Source organism: Ambystoma mexicanum, chromosome 6q (genome assembly GCF_040938575.1).
Source record: "Ambystoma mexicanum isolate Mex_15411 chromosome 6q, UKY_AmexF1_1, whole genome shotgun sequence".
Taxonomy (NCBI): domain Eukaryota; kingdom Metazoa; phylum Chordata; class Amphibia; order Caudata; family Ambystomatidae; genus Ambystoma; species Ambystoma mexicanum.
In genome coordinates, this window is record NC_090937.1 from 815,040,175 (window position 1) to 815,067,273 (window position 27,099).

General features: G+C 41.8%; 1 protein-coding gene across 1 annotated transcript in view; it reads left to right on the forward strand.

Moving 5' to 3' along the window:
• Nucleotides 1-27,099, forward strand: part of RXFP1 (relaxin family peptide receptor 1) — a 1,623,004-nt gene that overhangs the window by 1,141,168 nt on the left and 454,737 nt on the right. The window contains 1 exon segment of the mRNA XM_069631337.1: nucleotides 4,124-4,229. Coding sequence (XP_069487438.1) covers nucleotides 4,124-4,229 — 106 coding nt within the window.

The following is a 27,099-nucleotide window of genomic DNA, read 5'->3' on the forward strand; positions in this document are numbered from 1 at the left end:
TGCTAGAACAGGAGCAATGGGCAAGCGGCCTGCTTACGTCGCTATCCCCCAGTCAGTGCATGGAGTTCCTAGGGTTTGTCGTGGGAACCATGAAAGCGAGGCTGGAGCTGCAGGCCCCCATGCTCAGAAAGATCAAAAAAGAGCTCAGAGGTGTGCTCAAGAAGTGAGTTATTTCATTTAGAATCAATCTTGCATCTCTCCTCTCCTTCTATTCTCCCTCTCGTCCTCTTCACTCTGATGATCAGGTTCAACTTACTGTCCCATGTGCCCCTTGTGCACAATCCCGTTTTCGATCCTTCCAATTTCTTGCTCCTCTTCACTGGAACCTTCTCCCTCTCTCTCTCTGTTCCATTACTTTCTATTCCTCCTTCCGCTCTTCTTTAAAAACGCACCTACTTCAGTCATCTCTTTAATCATGTACGGCTGATTCAGAACATCGATTCACACTGCTTATTTTATGTATTACAAATTTTTCTATGTAAAGCGCTTTGGTTAAAAACGCTATATAAAACATAATAAATACAAAAAATAAATAACCAGAGTAGTAGGAATGCTAGATTCCTCGATTCAAGCGATTTATCCGGGACCTCTGCACTATAGGGCTCTACAGAGGCTAAAGATCAAGCATCTACAAGGGGGGCTGAGCTATCATCAGCTGGTGCCCTCAGATGAGGACGCCAGAGCGTACTTGAGATGGTGGCTCCACAATATGGAGGTATGGAACAGTTGTGCCATCTTCAGCAATGCTCCAGACCTCAGAATAGAGTCAGATATGAGCAGGCCAGATTAAGGCACAGGGTGCAGCCAGCTAGAAACTGGGAAGAGATGGTCACAGGCAGAATTGGACCTGCACATCAATTGCCTGTAGCTGCTGGCAAGCTCTTTTGCAGTCAGAGGTCTGATAAAGGACAGGACGAGATGTTGCCTCCTCCTCAGGATGGACAATATCTCAGCAGTGCACTACATCAACCACCTGGGGGGGACCAGATCCTGGATGTTGATGGAAATAGTGTAAGTTTTTTTGCACATTTTCCTAGACAATCAGATCTCCATCATGGCAGAGTACTTACCGGGAGTGCAGAATGGAGTGACGGACTGGAACTTGCGTTACCTGCAGGACTCCAGCGACTGGCGCCTGCACAGAGGGACATTCCAGAGAATCCGAGACCTGTGGGGCCCACTGAATATGGACCTATTTGCGTCCCGACCGAATCCACAGCTTCCCATGTAATTCAGTTGGAGGGTGGTCCCAGGAGCACAGGGTACGGATGCATTTTCCATGATTGGGCCGGTCCAACCCACTATACTTTTCCCCCATTTATTATGATGGCAGGACCCTGATGGTGATTTGCATAGAGAAAGGGGAGATAGTAGTGGTAGCGCCGACTGGATATCGCAAGTATGGTTTCCAGTTCTGATGGAACTTTCCTCGGATTTCCAGAAGATGATTTAATTTCAGGAGGATCTGCTCACCGACCCCTCAGTGCAGCCTCCCGCTCTGATTCAGACACAGTTCCTCCGGCTGCTGGTTTGCAGAGTTCCGGGCGACGGTGGAATATGCCAGGAATTTCAGAATTGGTTACTCTCTTTATCAGAGAGTCGTGGACCCCTTCCGACTTCCGGAGATATGGCACTGAATGGCAGTGATGGGAGTGCACAGAACAGAGTGCTCAACCCGTAAGGCGGTTCAAATATTAGGAGTGTACAGATTAGCTATCTCGGCCGGGCATGAGTCGGGGAGCATTCTGGCATAGTTTGTCTTCTCAGAGGGGTGAAGATAGTTAAGCCGCCGGACCCAATGTATACCACATTGTGGGACGTCAATAAAGTCCAGGTTCTGTATTAGATATGAAACAAATAGAAAGGGGTCCGATTTAATACTCCATATGCAGCCGCTGGAATACATGGGCACTTTTAATAAATATGCTTACAAGCTGTTGCTCTCTAACAAAGGATAATACACCTTGCGTTCACTTAATATGTATTATAATAAGTCGTATTCTTGAAGCAGAGAAACTCTTCAATACGATTATGGCTGCAAAGAAAATTGTTAGTAGACACAAAAACGCTGCGGTGCATGTAGAGAAGGAAACCACAGACGGCCAGATGAAAGGTAAGTACCCATACATGCAGTAGCCGAAAATTCTTCCTTTTATATGAAGAATAACAGCACTACTCTATTTATAGTTTGGGATACTGTAAGATACAAATAAAAAATAAAAAATAAAAATTAAGTTGCCTCAGGGAGAGGGGTGGTCCAATCTGGTTCGAACAAATAACTGGGGTCTTTAACTCCCCAATTGGATAAGCAGTAGCATCGGCATAGATTTTAAACAAAGGGGGAGAATGCCCCATATAAGATTAAATAAAACACTTGTTGTGTAGTACGAGCCACTTTGAGTATACATAGCTAATGTAGCCATTTGTATACTCTTTCAGATTGATGTTCCACTAAAACTCAATCATTACGTGAACTGAAAGAAAGGTGATCAAGGAAGGAAGGTTTTGGGAAATAGAAGCCCTTCTAATTTTTCCACATTAAAAAAAACAAACAAAAACGAACCAATACTGGAAACCGTACTGTTTCTACTTTGAGTAAGTGATATAGCCCATTTTTTAATCTGGCTCCCATCCATACGTTTTTCGCTATGTGTAAAAAGTTTTTTTTTTGCGATCAAGTGTAATGGGTATAATAAGTGGTAAAAAATACATGCCTTAAACCCAATAGATCAGAGGACAATTATCCTCCGGATTCTGACTAAGATGTGCTGAATTAGGAATACTACATCTTGTCCCTCCTGATTCCACTGGATAGGAGGCGAGACGGATGGCGCTCTACATTTTGTGGAGCATACCATATTAATATGCAATTGAATAACTCTGGAAGGATTGATGGGAACATACAATACTGATGCAGTTTTTATGTATTTTTATAGATGGTGTGGCCCAAGTCAATATATGTGTCTGAAAAATGGGTTGTTTTGTCCTGAAGAAGGTTGCCGTATAGAGAGAGTACTATTGATGATGCTCGCAGAGAGCAACTGAAATACGTGTCGACGTGAGAATCTGTGGGAACTATAGAACACAGACTGCTTTTTTGATACCCCAAACTGATGGGGATTTCTCCTAATGAATTGTAACCATATAAAAACGTAACAGATATATGACTGTTCTTTTATATATAGACCATTTTTCACAGAATGAATTGTTGAAGAGAGACTGACGATGATAGTATGAATGTGAATGAACGAAAAAAGAATGGGCCACAGTGTAGTATGGAATGTTTAATATTTGTTTTAGATATAGTGCATTTTTTGAATAAAATAAAAAGTCTTGGGAATTGAAACCAAGCTAAAAATTGTGTATGTATCCCGTAATCCTTATATTTGTCTACTAGTTCGTTTCTCCTGTTACTTCTGATTGAATGACCTGTAGAACTAGGGACGTTAAAACAGGTACCCCTCCTTTTTTTGCATTGATTCTATTAAAGACACAGATGCAAGCATATTCCCACCTCATTAAATACGCACGAAGTGTGGTCAAACTGAGGTCGGGGGAGGAGAAGTGCTGCATGTGCAGTTGTGCTGGTGTATTGTTCCCCCCTAATTATGTCTTCTCTATCACAGGAGATGACCAGAAGATGCTGAGGCTGTGTTCAGCATGAGTGCAGCGTAGAGTCAGGATTGTCGATGTTAGCGCAGCAGGGGTGTCAGTCGAAGTGTGGTCAGCAGTAGTTCAGTTTGCCAGGTTGGGGGCGGGTTTTTGCATTGTAATTGTCGACTTGACTGTTTATCGTTCAGTTGTATTCATCAAAAAGAGGAGAGGATTTTCGAAAGGGAAAACTACTAGGACAAGAAAGGACTCATGGGAGATGGAGTGTTTTCCTTGGAAAGTTTTCCAGCTTGATTTTTAAAAAAATAACAATTGAAGATGTTTTTGTTTGTGTAAGTTTAAAGTTTGGAGAGTGGTTTAAAGAAGTTTACGCATAATGCTCGCCTACATGTCTTTAATGAAATCAAGACTCCCTGCGCTATATGCCTGGGTAATCTTCATTGTACTCGGTATTGTGCTGCTCTTTTCTACGCCTCTAACTCCCTGCCAATCATCTCTCCTCTCTCTTCAGTGCTCGGTCTGGTGCCAGCAGAGTGTTTGTGCCGAGGTCTGGAGCTGGACTGTGATGGCGCCAATTTGCATGCTGTGCCCTCAGTCTCTTCAAACGTGACTCTGATGTAAGTGGAGCGGAACGCGCAGCGTCTTCGGCGGCGGGGCATTCAATATCCACGCCGCAAAGTGTCTCATAATTACAGCTCTTCTAATTATAGCCGCATGGCTTATAGCAAAGCTTTCAAAAAGTCAATTAATATATACAATGTCATTTAATGGCTTGTGTTCAGGTGCGTTTTAGGATTATGTATGCTTTGGGTAAAGAAAACATGTTTGACAGAAGAATGGGGCGGGTGAAAAGGCTTGCGAGCTATGTGAATGCAGGACACTTGTGTATTCTGAAGCTGCTTGAATCGAAGGAGCAGGGGCAGTCTGTATGTTAGCAATTAATGTGTCAAACAAACCGCTGGTGAAGCACAAGTTCATTTCAGATCAGGAGCAAACAGTCTACCGAGCGTCTCATTTGCATGCTCCGAATGACGCAGGCAAAGCCATGCCAATATGGCGCCCTGGCTGGCGGTTAGAAGCGCTGACAGGGAGAGATGGGAGCTTTATGTTACTAACAGAGGCTGCGTGTATGATTGCTAGCTCGAACTAGCCCTTACCTCACAGGTGGTCCGAGCGAAATTCATGTGTCCTCTGAATATAACGGTGAACACCAGAATATACAGTGAGAACAACTGAATACCCCAAATATGTTCCTGTCACAGTTAAAGATAGGCGTTCAGTATGTTTTAATGTTTAAACGTTTAAAATGTGATAGGTATGTGTACTTTGCCTTCTGCCACCGTAATGGCCTCCTGGCGCCGAGGCTTGTCAGAAAAGCGCATTGTCCCCGTGCCTGTGATACCCAGACCGTGGTAAGTGATGAAAAGGAAAATGGTAAAGGGGGAGAATAAGGTAGGGAGAAGGAACAGATAACCCAGTGGGATGAATTGATGAATTATTTAGGAAGATCAGGAGGATGGCGACATGCCTGCAGACTACCTGGATGTGTGCAGGGGCAGATTTAAGTGAAACGGCCTATGGCCAAGATTGATAGAGGGCTCTGGGTATGCAGCGTTTAGGCCAGGAGGCGTTAATGGCTATCACAAGTGTGATTAAGGAACTTTAGGGTCACATGGTCCATGTATTGTAAGTTCGTTATTTATATTGTGTTGGGCGTTTAGGGTTGTTAGTGGAAGGAAACAGGCTGCTCTGCTCTCCAGCTCTTGCTGTCATACAGTGGTTTGTCCAGGACCACTCAATTTGCTCATGTGGGGAAGCAGCTTTACCCTTCCATCTGTTCATCCCTTTAAAAAGCTTCTGCTCTCCTCTGGGATTCACTCCCTTAAAATCTTCCATAAGACCCTCAGTCCTTTCACCTTCCATTCCCTACATCCTCCATCTGCCCCCAACCCCCATCCTTCTCTTATTCAATCCCCTACTCTCATTAGCAAGCACCCGCTGACTTTGCCACATCATGAAAAATGGAAACGGTTCACGGCAGATCTCTGAAAAGAGCCTGAGAGGTGAATCGCAATTAATCGTTCCCAAAGAATGAAATGTGTGCACCTTTTATTCAAGATATATGCAAAAAATGACCAAGACAAAAACAGTACACACCAGATCAAAAGAGAAGAAAGACAAGTAGGGTCGAAAAATCAATCTACTGATCTTCCCATCTGCTCTCCCCTTTCTATTTCATCCTCTCCCCCTTCAAATTTCACACCCAGTCACCTTCCATCCACTCCCCCTTACTACCTTTCCCAGTTACCCCCATTCCAATGCACCCCCACCATGTCTTCCTGGCCTGGTTGGAATGAATCGAGAATGATGCCCCTCCCCACACCCTTTGCAAGGACTGAGCAATGAGGGCCGCAGCCCATATTCTATTTCAGCTTCAGTGCTCTTCTACAATATGTCCCTGAACACTGTGGCTCCTCCCAGCAGGCTGTAGAGGACGGGCTTTGAGTCAGGGCATCTTTTTGTGAAAGGCAGTACCCCCCCCAGAATATTGCAGCATGGAATGGGGCATTGTGTGGCTTAATAAATAGAATTTTAAAGCACAAAACCTTAGTTTTGCAGTACATTTTGAGGGTGTGAAGGAGTACTACTATGCCGGCGAGAGAGCCATGATGCAACAGCGTTTGGAAATGCTCAGGGCAACATACATGTTTGTTATTTTGCATGGTCAATATAAATGGTCACTCTTATATGAGGAAAACGAGTCTATTAAATCTTGAGCAAGGCATTTTTTACAATAGTGTACACTGGGAACTGACACGCTTCCCAGGGGCACCTCATTTTGGCAGGTAAGGCGAGATGCATAGATCACACACTTTCGTTAAGTGGTGAAGCCGCAATTCGAGAATAGTCTGAATAGTCTGAAATATTTGACTTGACCATGTGTCTTCCTAGCTCAAGTTGGTACAAATATGTATTCATGTATGAAGACCTAAAATAATAGTCCGTTTTATACAGATGGCTTCAAGCATGCCCAAGTCACATGATAAACCAATCTGACAATGTTTAGATGATTGTAGAAACATGGTGATCAAAAAGCATATGCGGTCATTTTGTTTTCAATCCTTAACTCTTCTGTTTGCACTTTTGTGCAAATGGTCCGCTGCGTGCAGTTTTGTTTCCACAATTTAGTGGAAAAGTAAATAGTAAAACACAACTAGAATCTCCTTTACTCTTCAACTCTCTACTATGTGTCAAGAAAAAGTGTAAATGCTACCCCCGATTAAAGATTGTGTGAGCCCTCTTCAATGGACTCCTTTGGAGTCTGCCTGCTTTTACGAGGTGTAAAGGTCAGGTGGATTCCACAGGAATCAATTGGTTTTCCAGCAGCATAAAATTCATGCTGATGGAAAACCAAGCAGATTTGGTAGGCGGACCAGAGAGAGCAAGAGAACATGTGAAGTCTGCCAAATAATACACAATTCTGTGCTGGATAAAAAGTTGTTGTAAACACTTTTACCACCACTTTTCCCACTCTGTGGTGCATGGAAAATGACCCAATATAAATGTACATTTATTTTCTCCATCCTGAACGGAAGCACACAAATTCCAGTCGGCAAATCAATAAGAACCTGCCTAAAATCTCCTAAAGATACATGGTGAATTAAAGTGTATGAAGGGGCCTAATTTTAGCTAACATTGCTAAAATTGTTAAAGAGATAAGATCTCAATGGGAAGGCCCTGTGTAGCCCGGCTGTTTCCCTTTGAGGTGGGAGAGGTTAAGCAGAGGCTCCTTGTGGGCTTGTGTCCATGGTCCGACTGCTAAATCCGCCTCTGAATGTGTGCGCTCACGCGGGTGGGGGAGTGATAGAACGAGTAAAAAGTGGTTGTGAAGAAATCGGGTGACACTGGTGAGACCGTAGGTGGTCCGTGTTTAGGCAGATCTGTGGACTATTTTAACGTATGTGTAAGTGACTGAATGATGGGCTCGAGATGTGCTGGAGCAGACCCTCAAAGTATGGAAGCTGTTAATATGTGGGAATAAATACATTGTCCCATACTCAATATTCAGGCTGTTATAGACTGGACCAGTCACGGTTTATGCTCCAAATAAATCTCAGTCATGAGTTGGCTGTGTGCTCAGGTGAATGGGAGAAGAAGGGGAAGAGAGGAGGGAGGTCCAGAGTCATGTCCACAACAGCCAAACGTGCGTAACAGCAAAAGGGGTATGTCCTGAAGAATCAACGGAAGTATATATAATTTTCTTTTTTTTTTTTTTTTTTTTTTTTTTTTATTTGTTTAGTCGTAAAACAACTTTTCAAATCAATTACATAACACTTTTCAACATTATTTCATCAATCATTAATAGTGATCATAATAAAAATAATAAAAGATACATAGTACAATCATTTGACCACAATTAGATTTAGATCGTAAAATTTTGCCGTTGAGACCTCTTTGGTCTCTACACTATATGGTGTTTTTTCATTGGGTTCAATGCAAAAGGGGAGAGAAAACATTCATACTTTGCATAGATCAAAGAAATGTATCTTCTTGTGTGGGATATCAGGATGCTAGTACATAGGGAAGTGCAAGTTGTAGTAGTATATAGTCACTCTGCTGTTTGAGTCTTTAGAATATTGAGTACACATGGAAGTGTTGCAGTTCCTATATTTAAGTCTTTTTTGTGTAACATTCACCATTTCCATGGCTTCTTGACACTGACCCCTGTCACAGAGGTGAGTGACTGTTTCGTAAGGGGTGGGTTGGACTCATGAAGGTTTTCTCAAGGGAGAAGTAGCTGTGCTACACCCCTGACACCCTAGAGTGAATGTAATATGTCTTTGGCTCAGGGGTGGTCAGGCTTTCAGGCTTCTGGAATGCTGGGTGCCAGTACTAAAGGATTTTTTGAGACATTACCTATTTTAGCTGGGGTAGATGGAGTCTACTTCATTGGCAGGGGGCATGTGGGGTGGTCACTATGTGGTCTTCGATGGGCCACAATTCCTTTGTATTTATTTGTTAGTCTGTTACAAACATTTGCAAAAAATAAAGTCATAGCGTTACACACTCTCCTCAATTGACATCATGGTTTCCCAGTTCATCTTCGAATTTTCATAATGTACACTGACACGATATTCTACAGAATCGGTTTAAAAATGTCTTCCAATACTTTTGTCAGGGCAAAGATTAGTTTTAAGTTTTGTCGCAAGCAGACTATTTCCCACCAGTCCTCTCTGCTTAGCAGTGGTATTTCCAAAATGAAGGTTTCCAAATATCATGTTCTTAAGTTTCTATGAGCCGGACAATACAAGGCTAGATGTTGTAAAGTTTCAATGAGTATCTGGATGTAAGGATTTGGATTCTGGGTTTCTTTTACTTGGTAGCCCCTTCCCTTTTTTATGTGTGTTAACAAGCCTGCCATTGGGCGTCCTTTTTTGCCCTTTCATGGCTGGCTTCATGTACATATTGAAACCCTCAGCAATTGGCAGTTTGGTTAACCATGTCTCTTGCAGGCACAAGATATCGAATCGTGTTAAATTGCACTCATCGTTACCAAACAAATGGACGAATCCCCTGCTGTTCCATGAGCCAAATAAAGTGGGTGCCTCTTGTTCTTGTTCTTGGCGTTAATTCTTGTTTCCAGTAGCAAGTTCCTCTGCCAGCCAAATCCATGTATCGTGCGTTGGATCTCTGTCTTCCATTCGCAAGTCGGTGTTGATTGTCCTTGAGGAGTTTGTTTGGCAATGGATCGTGGTCTTTAAAGGATTGATATTTTCAAAGCCAACTTTTGTCCTCATTTGGAGATTTGGTGGATCTGCTCGGTTATGGATGGCAAATCACTTCCATTTCTTTGGTGATGTCAAAGCCCAATGGCAACAGACATTGCAAGTTCTCGAATAATAGATCACAGATCATCCTCGATTGAATGTGCAGATGGACATGATCGCATTGCTGTTCTTCTATGAACTCTACTACAGCAATGTCGTCTGATTAGATAGCACGAAGTGTCGAGACGTGATGAAGTAAGCGTAATACATTTATTGCCGGTATTCGCTCCAGTAATAATTGATTGTAGTAGGTCTTTTTTCTGGCCTTTTATTGTGAACATTGCTTATTTTGTTATGTTCCAAGAAATCCCCAAACTCGCTTGATCTACTGGTATTCGGCTGCAGTACGGAATGAATTGGAATTTTTATAGTGGAATAATCTTTTCAGGAATGCTAGCTACTGTCATTGTAACTAGCTTATTTACACCACGTTTGTTTTACCTGTGAGCTTGATTGTTTTTCGTAGCCTGTAAATTGCTTTGGGTTTTATTTTTTGTTGTACCTCATCCGTTTGGCTTGCTATAATCACTTAATGGCCTCTTATATGGGTGTTAATAAGCCTGCCTTGTCTGTTTTGCCTACTTTATAGCCTTCAAATTTGCCGGCTGGATTTTGAGTTCCATGAGACAACGGCATGGAACTCAACGCTGTAATAAATGCTTGTGCCAGTGTATTAGAGGGGATATTCCAAATGACTGCTATAGTATTTTAAACATGAGATATCTGAGATTCAATTGAAACCTCAGCTTTTTGTAGGACTGTTTTCAAAGATGTAGGCTCCTGTGGATGCAATTTGTTCTTTTGGCAGGTAGTTAATGGCAGCGATGCAACCACCTTGTATTTCCCCCTCATAGTTGAAGAAAAATTGGAGAGGGTTACCACAGAATTAATATATAATAAACAAGTAACAGCAGTATCTGTGCTTGCTTAAAATTATTTGGTAGAACAAAGTAAAGCACGAAAATAGCAGCGAAAATGCAGATAGCGTTCTTCTTGCACACCACCACACACCACTAGTCATATAGAAAGAAATGGTCAGCATAGTGGTAATGTCACAAAGCTGGTACAGACCGGGTGGAAGGTACTCACATAAGGAAACGACTCCTAATCATGCTTTAGGTCAACTCCACCCTCCATGCTGTGGGTTACATATTTCTGACTGCACCTAGTGTGCTTTGATGTGGCTTCACTGCTGTGTCCAGGTTCTGTGGGCTCGCTCCTGTCAAACTCCACCCCCAGCAGGAAACACTCATGCAGTTTCCCTGCTGCTGCGAACTGCATTTAGTGCACTTTGCCTCACTGAGTTAATTCACTGTGTACTCTCCTCATCCCCAAGAGATCAGACAAATACCTTCACTGATATTTTAGTGAAAATTGCTCAAAGTCATGCTCTCGTGACTAGACTCGGTCAGCTGATCTGCTCAGTGTTATACATTTCAACAGTGAACGTTCTTAAAAAGCAGCCATTTTCGATTGCTAGTCTTTTCAGGGCATGAAAATGTGTCAAAAAATATTTAAAGTTCCCAACTTTATCACCAGTTATTAACTTTCTGACTTTACCAGTTGAATGTGTTTTACTTGCATTTAGTAATTTCCTACACAATCTCGCATGGGCTTTTTTTTTTTTTTTACAACTACGGCAACTATAACTTATTTGTGTTTTATTAATCAGGAATCCCAGAGATTTTTCCCAAATCCTCCCTATGATGTTTTTCAAATTGATGCTTTGTACTTAAACCCTTTAAACTCACTTAAATCCCTTAAAACAACAAACTCTGATTCCTGCATATTCCCTGCACGCCTACTGTCACACTGTTTTTTTAAGGTTTGTATTTTAACCTATGATCCAAAGAGATACCCAAATATGGGCACTACTTCAGACATTCCACTCAATCATGATCTAAAAATCAATGTGTTGCTTTCTTTTGTTATTTCTTCCCAACCACACAATGTTTATCTTCTTGTAATTCATGTTTATACGATAGTCTCTGCTAAAATCCCTGCATACTACCAGTGATCACTGGAGGGTCATCAGGATGAAACCCAACTTTATAGAATCATCCTTATAGAAACCTTCTTAATTCCGAACTTTAGCGAATAAGCCCTTACCTCCGCCAAATTGTCTGCGCGGGTGCTACTTATAACTAGAAAAATCTGAGGGGACAGTGCACATCCCCGATTTAGGCCCACACAAGAGCATACGTTTCCAAACACTACTTCCCACTTGAATCCATGCATAAGCATTCCAGGTTCAATGAATTCTTAGTAATAATCAAGGAGTGCACTATGTCAGCAGCTTTGTCCATAGCAGACTACTGTTCACTTTGCTGAAGCCTGTGGCAAAGTCACAAAATGCACAGTAAAGTGCAACAGTTCCCGCCTCCATGGCCCTGGAGTCAAAGCCGTACCATTTATAAACTGAGATTGTCCTTTTTGAAAATCTTCTTTTCCATCTCTGCACCAGGTCAACAACTGCTGTAACTGTGGAGTCCCAGCACTGAAACCATTAGTGCCACTGTCTTGAGAGATCTAAACATGTCCATAATGGGTGGCTGTGGCAGGAATATTAGCCCTGGGGAATTGAGCCGCCCCCCAAAAAGACACAGTTATCACAACAAATGCAAGTGTCAAAGGTTTGTGTATGATGTTGCAGTCAGGGTGGATTTCTGTTAGATGGTCCCGAGAGGAGTCTATCATGTCATTGAAAGTGTTTTGCAATCCCTGTAAGTTAGATACAGAGGTATAGGCTTACCTGGATTCACAGCCAGGTAACCAAATTGGGCCACAAACCAATAAGTGGGGCTCATCCACATCCTTTGCCAGATCCATCCATCTAGCTCAGATTGTGGTTCAAAGCTTACCTTCTAATGCATCTACTGCAAACCTACCAAGTAAAATAACTGTAGCGCAAACTGCATAAGCTAGGACTTTCCTTCATCACTACTCGAAGCAGTGGTTTGGTCAGCCACAGTCAGATCTGTTTGCATCAGAGAAGAATGCTTCCCTGCAGAGATTGTTCAAGAAAGGCTGAAAGAGTCTAGAGAGAGGTGGATATTGGCAATGCAGTTCCCAGAACCTCCTCTTCTTCCCGGGTTCTGCTAAAGATAGGAAAGAAGCATTTATGGTGCTTCTAGTAGACCTCAAATATATTTCTCCTTTGTAATCCATCACAGAAGGCCTCCCTGTCTTTTTTGGCATCTTTTTCTCTACTCCAATATCTATGGATAACATGAGGGACAATTCCTACCATCACCTGACAGTTTCAGGATTTAGCATAAAGCATCCCATACTCAAGTTAGGAGAATTGTGTGAAGTGAGCAACTGAACATTCTGGCTACCTTTGTCTCTTACATCCATCTTTGGCCTAGCATTGTGCCATCTTGTTCCAAATAAGCTCATTGTGATTTGAATCCTTTATATGTTTTGCATTTTGACATAATGAAGTCCAGGTGCCTCCTCACTGCAGCTACTTTGGGTACTAGCTAATGTTTTTAGAGAGGTTTGGCTTTGCTGAGGCTGAAGCTCTGGCTAGTATCGTGTTGCAGAGCTTTTAGTTTTGTCATCCTCTCAGGCAGATGCTTGTACATTATAGTGCTGTGCTCCTGCAGCCATGCAATCTCCCTTCTTTGGTTATTTATTTATTATTCACTTTTAAGGCGTTTGCACAGGAAGCTCTGGATGAGAGTTTGTGATCCTCAAATCAGCCGAAGATATTTTTCTTGATTTCAACCACGAGAGTGAGGATGTTGGGGGAGAGGAAGCTCAGCTAAATACACTACAATTGATTATTGAAGATTTTACTGGATAACTTCATGCTGGACCCACTTCAGATTTTGTTCCCTGGTTTTGCTTGTTTTTGGATGGGAAGAAGGATCTTGTGATGCATTCACGGGGCTCGTCCGTCCCTCCCTCCCCAGTGGAAAGGTAGGTTGCCATTGATGGATGCCAGTCACACTCGGTTGATGTTTTATAGGAAGATTGTGAAATACATGGCTTTGTCTTCTTTTTGCTGTATTTTATTAGCCTTTTATTAGGTTGCAACAGACTGCAATTAATGCTTACATTTAGAGAGGCGAGTGATAATCTCTCTACTACACATGCTCTACCCAACTGTGCACCCATTTTTCACCACCTGAAACAGCTTACTAGTCTGACGCCCCCTCGTTTCAGCTCTGTTACTGGAACTGCAACCATCACCTAAAACATAGGACTCTGCTATGTCATCTTTATCTATCCACTCATCTCTAGATTCCTCAGCTCCTCCGGACATGCCACTCTATGTCAGAGATAATCATCAGACCGCCTTTCTTAAGCTGAATATGTTCAGGTCACGGCTCACAGACATGGAGAACCTGGTGGCCCATGTCGATTCGTAGCCATGTCATCTTTTAGGGATTGCCATATGGCCAGAAGGATGTTGATGTTTTTCATGGATTGAATTGTAAAAGTCTCTATTTCCAGTATTCCCACAGTCTGTGACAATATATCAATATGCATTGTGGAGATTCTATCTTTCCACCATCTGACTAAAACTAGCTTTGCTGCTATCATCAATTAACAAGTTGCAATATTTCCTCATGGATTTAACAGAAACTGTTCCTAATTCGTAAAACTAGAAGAGGCATACCCCCCACCCCCAAACACCATAGCCAGCTATGTCTTTAATGTTCATCCTCCTGGACTTCTTGGCAGCCATCAACATTGTTGCTCACTTTTATTTATTTTATTGCTTCTAGTGCATACCTACCTCCAAACCAATCCAGCGATTGACAACAGGAGAGGGCGAGCATTGGGCTCTGCATTTTATACAATAGCGTAGTGTATGGAGGGCGGGATTTGTATTCGTCTGGATGAGTATGGCTGGAAGTCACTTTTTTCTTTAGTATCGGCACTTGGTTATTTCTTTTTAGTGTTCTTTCTTGGTTTACTTCCTAACTTTCCCAACCATATGTATTCTGAACCCTTTGCTGTCAAATCTTTTCTTTCTCTTCCTCTTCTCTTTAGTATGTCTCTGGGTTCCCTGATCGTCAAATTCTATGCAAACCGTTCTCAAATCTGTGTCTCTTTGCCTCTTTCTCATCTTTCACAGATCAAACTCACTTTACGACTGCAAACCATTTATTATCCACCAAGCAGTGGTACTCAGCCGTTCCCTTCAATTCGACACCTCTAAAACTGAAGTTCCGCTTTCCCTGCTTCTTCTCCTGATTCCTGTCCCACCTGCATCGTTTTTGCCACTGGCCCCTCTTCCTTTGACACATGCTTTATCACATCCAGTTCCTGGAAGTGCTGCAGAGCTGTAGAAAATGTATTCGGCTTCACAAATAATAAACAAATTAGGAATCAGGCTGCATATGATTTCGGTCGTCCTCTTATCTGTTGTGCCTATTATGTATGCATCACAAATGTCACATTTTAAACTTTTTTTTAAATCCCTGCTGTTATTACTTTTCATATAACTGAAAAGCTTGCCTTAACCTCCTCACTTGGTCGTATTGGTACACTCTTTGTCAGCCTACCAGCCACTCTTTGTTCCCCTCATTATGTATTTTTCAACCATGCTCGTCATCATATTTTAGAGTTTCCTCCCGCAGCGCTTATATCCTCATCACTTGCCTCTGACTGTTGGCTGCCTTTCTTGATTAACTACAGTTTTCTTTTCTTTCTATTGTATTTGAATGCACCCAAAATGTGTCCTCACCTCTTCCATTGTTTTGTCGCTATGTATGACCCCCCCCCCCCCGACCCTTCAAGCTTTAGGATCAGCTTCTCAGTTCACTTTCCTGTTCCACTTTGTTCTTAGTCCCATTTCTACTCCAGCTCACTCGTTACACATCAGCTTTGAAATGCTCTACATCTGTCAGTCTCCTCGCTGATTTCTCTCCCCTCACATATAGCGTTTTTTCTTTTCATTCTTCTTGGATCTTCATCTATCTGCTGCCACACTTGTATGGCTCACTTCAATTCTACTTTTTTCAAGAACATGCTGTTCATGAGACGTTAGCCAAGTGTCCCACTCTGCGTATGTTCACCCAGTTCACATATGCGTGCAAAGATAGAATTCTACCTCTCTGGCGATTAGCACCATTGAAACATTATGTTGTGATCCACGCCCCTGTTGTCAGACTTTGACTCACCGATACCACACAGGAACTAATGGGAGACAGCACTGACCCTCTCAACTTCCAAACACTCCACCAATTAACCACACTGGCAGGCAGGAGCTGGCCGCCTGTAATGAGTTTAACTTGGCTGAAGGCAGCAGCAGTGATGTGGCATGGAGAAGAAACATGGGCAGACAGGGTTGGTCGTTGGAATCATGGCAGGCTGAGGAGATGGCGACCAAGAATGGTGTTGCACGTTGAAGGGTGTGGGCAGAAAGACACATTTTGTAGGCTGCACAAGAGGTCTGCAACTTTTCATTGATAGCTGGGTTCATACAAAGAAACTAAGACCACGGTAACCCCTGTGGTGCCTCCAGAGAGCAACAAGGCCTATTGAGCCGTGATCTACAAGAAGATCTGCGCTGATTCCTGAGAAGCGGAAAATGAGAAAGTGATGATAACGACATTACAGAACTGGCAGCTCAGCCGAGTGAATACGCGAACACACGGACCACTAAGTCACACTTGGGAGCAAAATTGTAAAAAGAGAACCACATATCTGTAAAGCAGTCTTCATTACACTACTTTTAAAAAATAGTGAAGTCGTGATTTGCGAAGCTATGTAATTTCCCATAACATCCCATGCTGATTGAGGAGCTACTGATTTATCCATGGGGATGCACTATGTTTCTAACCCTTTTCTAGACCACCATAGACCAACATTAGGATCATTGGTAATAATCTTCTAGACTTGGAAATGCTAACTCCCCCCTTTGTACTTGAGGACAGATTAACTTTGACAAAATATCCATTGGTACTCCATCTCCTCAAGTCCTCCTAGGTAAATTAATTAATTTAGCATGTAGCTTCAGCATTCGGGAGATGGTCACTTTACTCCAGTAAAGATTCCGGAGTAACGGATTTTGCGTTCTGTTTAAAAATGAAAATAGGGGCTACTGGGATGTCCCTCGTGTAGTGTGAAGGAGGATGGACAGGCAACCCCCCCTAAACAGTATAAGATTTGTGGGGAATGGGCGTGGAATGGTAGTCGCAGAAAAGTATTGCCCGATCTAATGACCCTGATCCTCTGCATTCTGTTTTTGGAATGCATACTGTCATAGCTTGGATTATATATGAGTCTGGTAAATAAGTTCCTTTGTCTGGAGACACTCACCTGAGGGCTTTACATCTGCCTCATTTACACCCTGGATATGACTACAAATTTGGACCTTTAAGTTTTTAATCAGTATCCTTGCCAATTTTAATGGGATTAGCACATTCAGTAATTATTTTTTATTTTCTTTATTAATCAAAATACTTGTCCGTATTCATAGTCATTTAAAAATCTGAAACATTTCAAAATCTTTCAAATGCTTTGGTCAGTTGCGGAGTGAGTTCAACGAATCCAAGGCAGTTCTCTAGCAAGCATCCAAAAAGATGCATGAACTGTTTTACGTTCACCAAAAGCTATTGCATTTCATCATGCAATTCCCTCTGTCTTCTTGTCCTAAAGGTTTCATGTCAATGGAAAATTGCAATTGATGGCAAAGAGCCGCCCATTTTTCCTATCTACTTTGCAAATTTATTATGTTGAATGCTTCCATTTAAGTGTATTCGAGATGTAGGCTTTATATAGTTAGACACAATGGGCCTCATCACGAGTTGGGCGTATTAGCCCTACTGCCAAACCCCCCGGCGCTATTAGCGCCGGATCACGGGTTTGGCGGTAATGGAATTCCCCATTCCCCACTGAGCCCATTCGGGAATGCCCCATTCCCCATTGGCCTCAATGGAGAATTTTCACGCTCTTACTGCCGGAGGATTCCCCGCCAGCGGTAATAGCGCAAATTTTCGGCGGATTTCCCCCCAGCTCAGAGCTGGGGAGAAATCCGCCAGAGCCCTGATTTGGCGGACCCTTAAATCCGGCGGTAATAGCGCGACCGCCGGATTTAAGGGTTACCGCCAAACTCGTGATGAGGCCCATGGCACAAACATTCTTAGCACCTATGGAAAGCAGGGGTGCTGTGTTATTGCATGAACGTATCTCACCTTCATCAGAAAATATCCTTATGATGTTATCAAAACTTTACCAGTTTCTAATAAATCTTGCTTGGTCAAGTAAAGACAGAATAATGTTCAGCCTATTCATTAAGGTCTTCATACATGCTTGGCATCAGTGTGTGTCATGGCATATAGGTTAGTATGATGCAACGTATGTGTGTGCCTTGAGCATGGTTCACTGAACCCTTAATATTCCCTGAGCAGGAAATAACTATATTTTGCAGGAATATGTGTAAATCGTGATTTTCACTTTTGTGATGGAGATGTGTTTTTAAACATGTTCTTATTAGCTATGTATACGGAATAATCTGATCTTCTTTGTCTTAAGTGTACATGATGTGTTAGAGTGATTATAATGCCTCACGGGTATGCCTTTTGAATTAATTGTTTACTCCTCTAATATCTCACTTCTTTCATTGTAGGTTCTAATATTTGCACCAATCATTTTTCTGATTTGTTATGTTTTTAACACGTTTCAACTTAACAAACTGCATTGGAGAATCGTTTCACTCAGTTTTAATTAAAGGATGTTCTGAAGAACGATAGGCCGTTATGTACCTGTTGCCTTATCTCACTAGCACTTCACCCCTCTGTGGACCCCTAGCGCTTACCCCCCTTCACCTCTCCCTTCTCCCTCCCGGCACTTGCACAATCCAAATATGCACAAGTCCTAGTAGGACCGCTTTCTGTATTTTGCATTTCTCATTGTCTTGCTGTTTCCTTTGTTCCCTTCCCTTGCCTTGTGGACACTTTGAAACACAATTTCATTGATGTATAAGCGCCCTTACAAATGCCCAATAAATAAATAAATAAATAGGGCAAATGGATTCAATTGTTTTTCGGATCTGTGTTTAAAGCTTCGTTACTAAAGCATGCTTCCATAACGACCCTATTAAAGAAACCATGATCGTACCCTCTGACATACCAAGTACAATCCAATTTCAAATGTCTCTCTTGCGAGAAGACAGTCATAACAGTGCTGCAAATTTTCTTGGATATTAATCTGGTTTTAGGTGAGTGGAAGTCTGTTTCCTGCCCAAATGGAGTACTGAAACCTTCTTGCATGCTCAGCCACCTACTATTTTTGTAATTGTGGCTAACGGGTTGTTGAGCAATGTTCAGAATGCCAGCAGATTGTTTGGATCCTTTTTAGGTAACCCTAGGTCCAGTGCTAGACTTGAGATATTGTTCTTCAGATTGTTCTTTGCAACCAGTGCTATCAACCTGTGGAGCTCTACAGGCATCGCCACTGTGTTATTAATATCTATTTTTAGACTCTGCCCCAAATCGTACAAGAATTGGACATCATTCTTCATAACTCTGCCAAAGCCACTTCCTCACATGTTTACTGAATTGGGGTATCCTATGCATTCAGCCAGTCATTAACTGAAATCCACTGTTAGATTGGGCTATACTGGCTGAATTTAAAAAGCAAAAGCTTTGTTTCTCTTCTAAACTTCCACCGATAGCCACTCCTGCAATTTAATTAGTCCTCAAGATAAGTGAGTTTGTGTTACTCTTTTCAATGGAAATTTAGCTCAGTGTGGTAGTATTGTCATCATGCTGCAACCGCAGCTTTGCATGACAGCCTTTCTACTTTCACTTGAAAAACACACCGTCTCAATCTCCAGGGGAATATTTAGCTGAAAGATTGACACAACTCACACCAGACCCAACCCAAGTACTGTATCATGAAGCTAGGAAAGAAGCTAAAGCACATTTCTTCAACTAACTAGTTTTTTGTGCCTTGCTAAAGAACTCTCCTGTGACCTAGGCTTGTTAAGCCTGCAACACAGTCTGCCTTCTCCTAACTTTTAGCATATAATCTTAGATCTTCCAGCTTTTTCACTATGAACATCTTATATCACTGTGAAAGATATCATTCTGTTAGGGCAAATGTCATAGATAGTTAAAATTTCAGAAGATCAAGTAAACAGAGTCTGCCATGACAGTCAGATCTGCTACAGAGTCTTACTATCAGGCAGCTCTCTGTTTTTTAACAAAGATGGTGCTGGTGTGTTTTCATCAAAATGGTCCTGCCAGCCATTGGGTGTATATTTGAACTTACACACACCCCTATTTATGAAAACCAATGTATACTGTCTGCTGGCCATCAATAATTGGCATTTTAGAAGCTTTTACACCACTTGGTACCCAACAGAAAAGTATTCACATCAGGAAATGGGCACATGCAGAAACTGAGGAACAACTTCTCGTGTAGGTTCCCCTACGGGAATACCTTCACATTATACAAATGTTTGCTGACACATCTCATCTTACTAATCAAGCGTTATAGGATGGGGGAAAGTATAGTGTGGATCTACAGACAGCCTGCTAAAACTAAAGTCATTTTAGCAGCAACGGGTCTACACGTGTTAAAAATTAACCAGCTTATTTTTAACTTTATAAAGTCGAAACCTGCTTTTAGTTGGCATACCTCTGTTACAAGTGCTTATTGAAAGGACCATTCCTAATACCCTCAGGAAGGTCGCCTCTGAAGGATTTTCTGCTAGCAACTCTACAAAAGAAGTTATTGTAAAATGTGCACAGGCTTATTTTGGAATACAGTTAATAGTTCACAAATATATCTCAGATAACTGGTGACCTCCTGAGCCAGGTGATAGAGATACTCTCAAATTAAAAGATAGATATATCTTCCTTGACACTTCCTTTGTATTTTAAGTATGACTCCTCTCTTCGTTGCAATTTCCGGCCGATATAGCTCTTATTTTTCTTTCAAAGCCTCTAGAGTGCATTGTGCATTCCCAAGTTTCCTCTTTCATTAATCTTCATTCTCTTCTTCCTCCTTTTCATTCTAGTTCCCGGGCCCGTCATTCTACGAAAACCACTCTTCTTTCTGTTTCTAATTCTCTTCTGGGCACTCTACATTTTCTTCTCAGTTTGTTCTTCTTGCTCTTTCCGTGGCTTTTGATACTGTTGATCACACCATTCTTCATGCCACTCTTGCTGACTTGGGTTTCCGGGATTCAGTTCTTAATAGGTTTCACCCTTACCTCTCAGGGCTCTACTTTTCCTCTTTCTCATGGCGTTCCTCAAGGTTTTGGTTTTGGGTCCTCTTCTGTTCTTTCTTTTTACATCTCCTTTCTGCTCTATTATCTCTTCTTTTGGTTTATCTTACCACCTCTACGAGGATGACTCGCATATCTTTCTCTCTCTTCCTTTGCTGACTCTATTTACTCATCTTTGTCTACTTGTCTTTTAGCCATCCAATATTAGATGTCTGCTGATTATCTTCATCTTAACCCCTCAAAAACCAAGGTTTTGTTTTTTCCTGCCTCTACTATTCCCCCTCCTCTCACTCCTTTTCCTCTCTTTCGTTCCCTCTGTTTTCTCTTGCTGTCTCTCCTTCAGCTCATAATCTTGGTGTTAGTATTGATTCTTCTCTATCTTCCTCTAATCATAGCTCCTCTATTTCTCATTCCTGTCGCTACCAACTTTTTAATATTAAAAAACCCCATCAGTTTCTCACTTTTTCTTCTGCTAAGCTTCTTATCTCCTCTTTAGTTTTTTCTCTGGTGTTTTATCGTCTATCTCTTATTGTTGGTCTGCCTGCTTCTCATTTAGCTTCTCTTTACTCTATTTATCATTCTTCAATTCGAGTTCTTTGTACTTGTCAAGAATACGTACTCAGGGCACTGTTCTTCCAGAAAGGGTTTTATGCTTCCCTCTGGTAAAGGCGCTAACGTTATGTACAACAAACAACATAACATGTATAAGAACTCTATGCGGTTACGTGCATACCAGTATCCAGGTGTCAGGAAGTATGCTTTCCGTGGTAGCTGGAAGTTGCCATGGAGGTTGTGGACACCATTGTCAAGGGGAGGTAACTTACGTCTGGGACGCCGACGGCTGTGTCATGTGACCTCTACTATTTCAACTCCGCATCGGCAACCTCTTGTTGCTTCTGATTAGCACTCTTACTGTGTTTGACTAATGGTACATTTATTGATCTTTTCTTCTGTGCCATTAACCTGTCTACGGATTACCCTTATCTGTTTTGGTGATATATTTGACTTCCTGGTATTACAAACCCTTGCTTCTGTCTACCGACCTGCTCTGTCCTGCTCTTTGTATTGTATTGGACCAGCTGCGATTACGACCTGGACCAGATTTTGGATTTTCTCTGCTGCCGTACTTCCATGTCAACCGTTACTCGCCTCCTGTTAAGACCCGGAATTCCCTTTTGATTATGAACTCTGTACAACATCACTTTGGAACTTTCCATTCCAATCATTGGTGACTTCTTTTTACACAGACTGTATTCCACTTCAACTTTTCGCCTGTTCTACCTTTCTGAGCGCAAACCCGTGGAACTGTTACCTGTACACATGGACTAGAGACTGTGGGTGATATTGTGTGTACTCCAGGCGTCCTCGTGCTGTCGGGGTAGGTTTGGAACACTCCAGGCATCCTCATGCCCTCGGGGTAGGTGTGGGGCACTTAAGGCATCCTCCGGGAATAGTCTGTTTGGATTGCCTCATCAACATCAAGTTACAACTTCGATTTTGGACTTTCAAAGACTCACAAATTCCCTGGTAAGAACTCTACTGCCTTTTTTTGGGGGATATTTGGTTTTTCTGCTCCTTTTTCTTGTCTACTTATTTTTGTCTTCTTTCTCTTCACTATAATTCTATGCAGAGATTGCTAGCAGTTCATCGTGCCACCTGTTCTACCTAATATCTAAAGTATACTATTCTCAAGGCGCAGGTTAGTGTCAAGTCAGTCTGGGTTTTCTTTTGCTTGATATTTAGCACACTAACCATAGTGTTTTCCTTGAAGCTGCCAAGGTCTCGGGGGTATCCTGTCTTTCAATGAATTGATCCCTCTGTATGTTCCATTGTACATCCAGAGGGTTTCATTAGTGGGAAGAATTCTTCTTCTTCACTACGGGGTCAAGATTTTGGAAGGAGAATTCTGACAGTACTCTTGACCCTGGAGATTCAATTACTTCTGCTTTGCGTTCTTTACATTGGCTTTCCTTTGAAAATCGTTTCCTTTTTAATTTTCTTTGTATTGTCTTAAAGTCCCTCTATGATCTTGCCCCTCCTTATCTCTCTTCTTTAGTTTCCTTCTACTCTCCAACCTGTTCACTTTGTTCTGAATCTCTTTCTGTTGACTGTTCCTTTTGCTCCATGTGCCCTATCACGTTTCTGTTCTTTTGCTCGTAGTGCCCCTAACACCTGGAATGCTCTTCCTCTTTCTTTTCGCTCCATCTCTTTTTTTGCTCTTTTTAAGTCTTGTTTAAAATTGCATCTTGGAATCTGTTGATCTGCTGTTTTCCTGATTTCTTGCTCATGTACATTGTACCATTAATACAATGTACAGCACTTAGCCATCAAGCGATATAGACATTCAATAAAATACAAATACAAAATACAATATAGTGATTCCAGAGGGGGTTCCATTAAATCATTGAAACCCGAATGTGCTGAGTCAACATATCCTCCACTCAGCCTTTCCACTTTTGCCCACAGATTAAAGAGACATCTGCTGCAGGCTTCTCCCTTCAAAACTATTTCCCCAGCTCCAGGATACAGCTACGCCCAGGAAACCTATTGTACACCTTGTAGGGATTCAAACATCTTTCTCAGATGGATAAAGTGACTTTCTTAGTGGGTTATAGCTAGGAACAGGCACTTCAAGGGAAGCAGCAGGACAAAGGGGAAATACTTCAAAGGTGCTAATTAGTATTGAGACCCTTTATCTGTGTTAAAGAGGAGTAAAATGAGGTCCAGGGAAGAAAAGCGGTCATAAACCTGACGAAAGAAGACTCTGACCATCTTGGATCCTACTGTACATTACTCCCTTCTGAACCCCTCCAAACGTATCATCTCCTGCAAATCTAGGATTCTTGGGTATGGCACTGCAGGAGAGGGAATATCTGCGACAGAGAGACTGATTGGCGTTTAACAAAAGGCTTGAAAAAGGACCAATCCCTTGTTAGGACTTGATTATGTATGGAGGTGAAGCCCTCCCCCCGACCCATTTTAGTGACTCTTCTTTGGAAATTATCTTTGGAACAGAAGAAGGCTCAAGATGGAAATAATGTTGGAGCCAAGGCTGCTCAAAGTCCAGAGAATAGGGTGAAGGCAAAATCTCCAAGAGAGCTAATGGCTATCCCTTTAAGTGCCTCTCAGGGACAAGAGAGGTGATTGCTGAAAGGAAGCGTGCCGGCTACTGAGCTACTGAAGGCTGCTGGCACCCAGGTAGCACTGGCCTGAACCAAGGCAAGGACGCTTGCAAGAGTATTTCCTCAGACTGGGACGAGCAAGGCAAAGCAACCTGATGAAAGGACCCACAGTGTGCTTCAAACCCAAAGGCAATATCTTTCGTAATGTTGCATGTAAAATCCAACATTCCTTAATTCTAGCTACTTTGAACGGATTGAGTCAAAATCAACCTACCATCAAACTTCTAAAACATTTAAACTTCCCATGCTCCTGTGCTTCGAGCTACACTTCACTGCTTTGAGTCACCTAGAAAAGCCAGTCGAGCCATAAAGTTGAAGCTACTTGCCATGTAAGTGATTTCAACCCAGCACTCCACCTAAGTCAATGCCTAGCGTGTGATGCACAGCTGGAACCCTTAATTATATATTTGTGTCTATAAATTCTTTTATTTCTGAATGATGTACCCTTGTATCACGCCCCTCTCTTTGAATACCCCCCCACCCCCCGGTCTCACTGAACCAAGAAGCAGGTTGTTTTGCAAAGTTAAATTTATGGATTTGAACAATATATATGTCACACTTTTATGAATTTGAACAATATCTAGATATAACACTATTAATATGTATACAATGATCAGCATTGGATGATATCACAACAATCAACAATCTCTTTAATCAGAATGAGTATGGATAAGAAAAATAATGCAGCATGGAATAATACTTGATATGGATAGGAAAACAATGCAGCATGGAATAATACTTGATATGGATAGGAAAACAATGCAGCATAGGATAATACTTGATATGGGTTCAATCAAATGCAATGTCACTCTTTCCCCCTGATACTACTCAATCCCCCCTAACATGCAATATAGAGATGGAAGGAAAGAAAACAGGTTTCAGGAATAAACACACTCAACATATACAGTTTCAATCCAAATTCCCCCCTAGCAAGCATAGAGAGAAACAGGGATGATTTCAACAGGTCAAATGCTTTTGAATGTGGTTTTGAATGAATGGGAAAAAGACTGAAAAATGAATTTAATTCTCTAAATTGGATTCAAAACTAGTGGGAGTCGCTTTGTATAGTTTCAGGTAAACACTGGAAATGATGATTGAATAACTAGCAGATTGGAAACTGAATTCTAAGGTTGGATGCAAAGAATCGCTATTTTACACGTGTTGAAATTGAGCCAAATGCAAATCTGCAGCAAACATTTCAGCGCACAAGAAACGCGATTGCGGCAAAACTATAAGGAATTGGAATGCGGTTTTGGGTTTGTTTGAAAGCTGAGGATGTTAGCTTCAATTTGACACTTACATTTCGTTTCTAGCATGTACGTAACAGAGGTTTTAGTAGAGGTCGATTTTTCTCAGAAAGAGTCAAGATTTTCAAATGAAAGATGCGCTTTTGAAATTACAAACATGATTTTCCTTACACGAAGGAGGCTATGAAGATGCAAGATACCCAACGGACAGCCACCAGACAGCGGCGCCTCTGCTCTGACTTTTGCCCGCCATGACACTTCTCTTTCCACAGAAAATATATTAGCGCAAAGATGAATTTATCACTACAATTAACAAAGGACTATATGGGTAAGGGAAAGATTCAGAGAAGACAAAGGAGATTCTACAATGCAGTTCTGTATATGATAGAATGGTTTTGGATTGGATTGCTTAAGGATAAGAGGTAGGCTATGGACAATTCTATGCTATAGATACTCACAACTATGGTTTTGGAATAGGCCCGTCAGGATCTGGTCAAAAGGTTCTGGACTGGAATTCTGCTAGCCCACCAGACAGGATTCAGGCACCCGGTTCTGCACTCAGCATGGCACTCTGGTCTCTGCACGGCCTCTGGACTGGATCTGACGGGTTGGTTCTGGGTTGCAGCTATCTGGTTACAGCTCTGCTCAACTGGTTTGGATCTCTGGGTTCTAGCAAGAGTTCTTGGAAAGAAGCAGAATCAGCACAGCCAGGCTGTTCAATTTTTGGTGTGCCCCTTGGAAGTCTGGGGTAAAATCAGGTTGCAAGATTTTAAAGGCCAAGCTGAGAAGGGTTCAGCTTTGGAATTGGGCCTCTCTGCTTTCAAAGTTCTGGAGTCTTGGATCTGGGTTCTCCTGCAGAGTGCTTCGCCAGTTAATCAGTTGATGGGTGAATCTGTGTGTCTCTAGGTCCTAAGCAGTCTCTATTTATGTATTTCCTAAATGGGTGGGTAGGCTGAATTATACTAAGCACACCCTCTAGGATTCTTATTGCTTAAAGTATTTCCCCTCTCCTGATTTGAGAAGGAAATCTAGTGTCATAGTGATGCTGCATTTCACAATCCAGGGAGTACCTCCCCTTTGTTTCAGTACAGTAAATCTATTTTTCACATAAATCATATTCACAATATCCCCAACTTGCTAATAATACATATTCACATTACAGATTTAGACAAGCACGTATCCGTCCGAGTTCCATTTTAGTGAGAGCTTCGGTTCAAATTTGACCGTTTTTCACGCTTTTGGTTGGTTACCCAGTGTCAGATATGTACACATTTTTCCAAATATATGCGCATGACAACTGGGCATAATCCTGTGAAGTTTCATATTTCTAGCATTATCACAATTGCTACAACATCAACATTTTGGTAGTCCTGTCTCTGAACATCCGAGTTCAGAGTAGTCTCAAACTGTGAGCAGCATTTTCATATTAACAACCTATAAATTACAGATTTTAACCAGTTTTGCACAGTTCTCTATGAGTCTTTTTCCAAAAAGATATTTTCTTGTATTTTCTTGTAATCTACACAATACACTCTCTAAATAGACAAATCTGTCTGGCCCCACCCCCATGGTTTGCTGGGTCCAGAGCACTCCCAGACTCCCTTCTTGCGGGCAGTTGTTTTCTGTTGACAGTTGAATCTGCATATCTTTTCAATCAAGGGAGTCTTTTGTCTCTCCTCAGAGCAACAGGCCAAAATCTCCTCCCACCTCCATTAACAACTCAATGACAGTTCTTGAGCAGAGAGCAGGGGGAAGATGCCTTTGTTTGGAGAAAACTGTGGAATGTGCCTTTGAAGTACTGTGGCTAACATTATTTCACTTTTAAAACCACTTGTTTAAAATTGTCTTTTCTAAATAACTTACATTTTCAACAAATATACCCACAGATCTCATAATTCCAGTCTTTTTCAAACATAGAGATTGCATTGTAGCAACCTATATTGCTTTTGATGGCAAGTCTCTTCTTTTCCACAATTTGATTTTAAGACACAAGTTTTAAACTGCCAGTATAAGTAAATGACAGCTCTGACACAGGC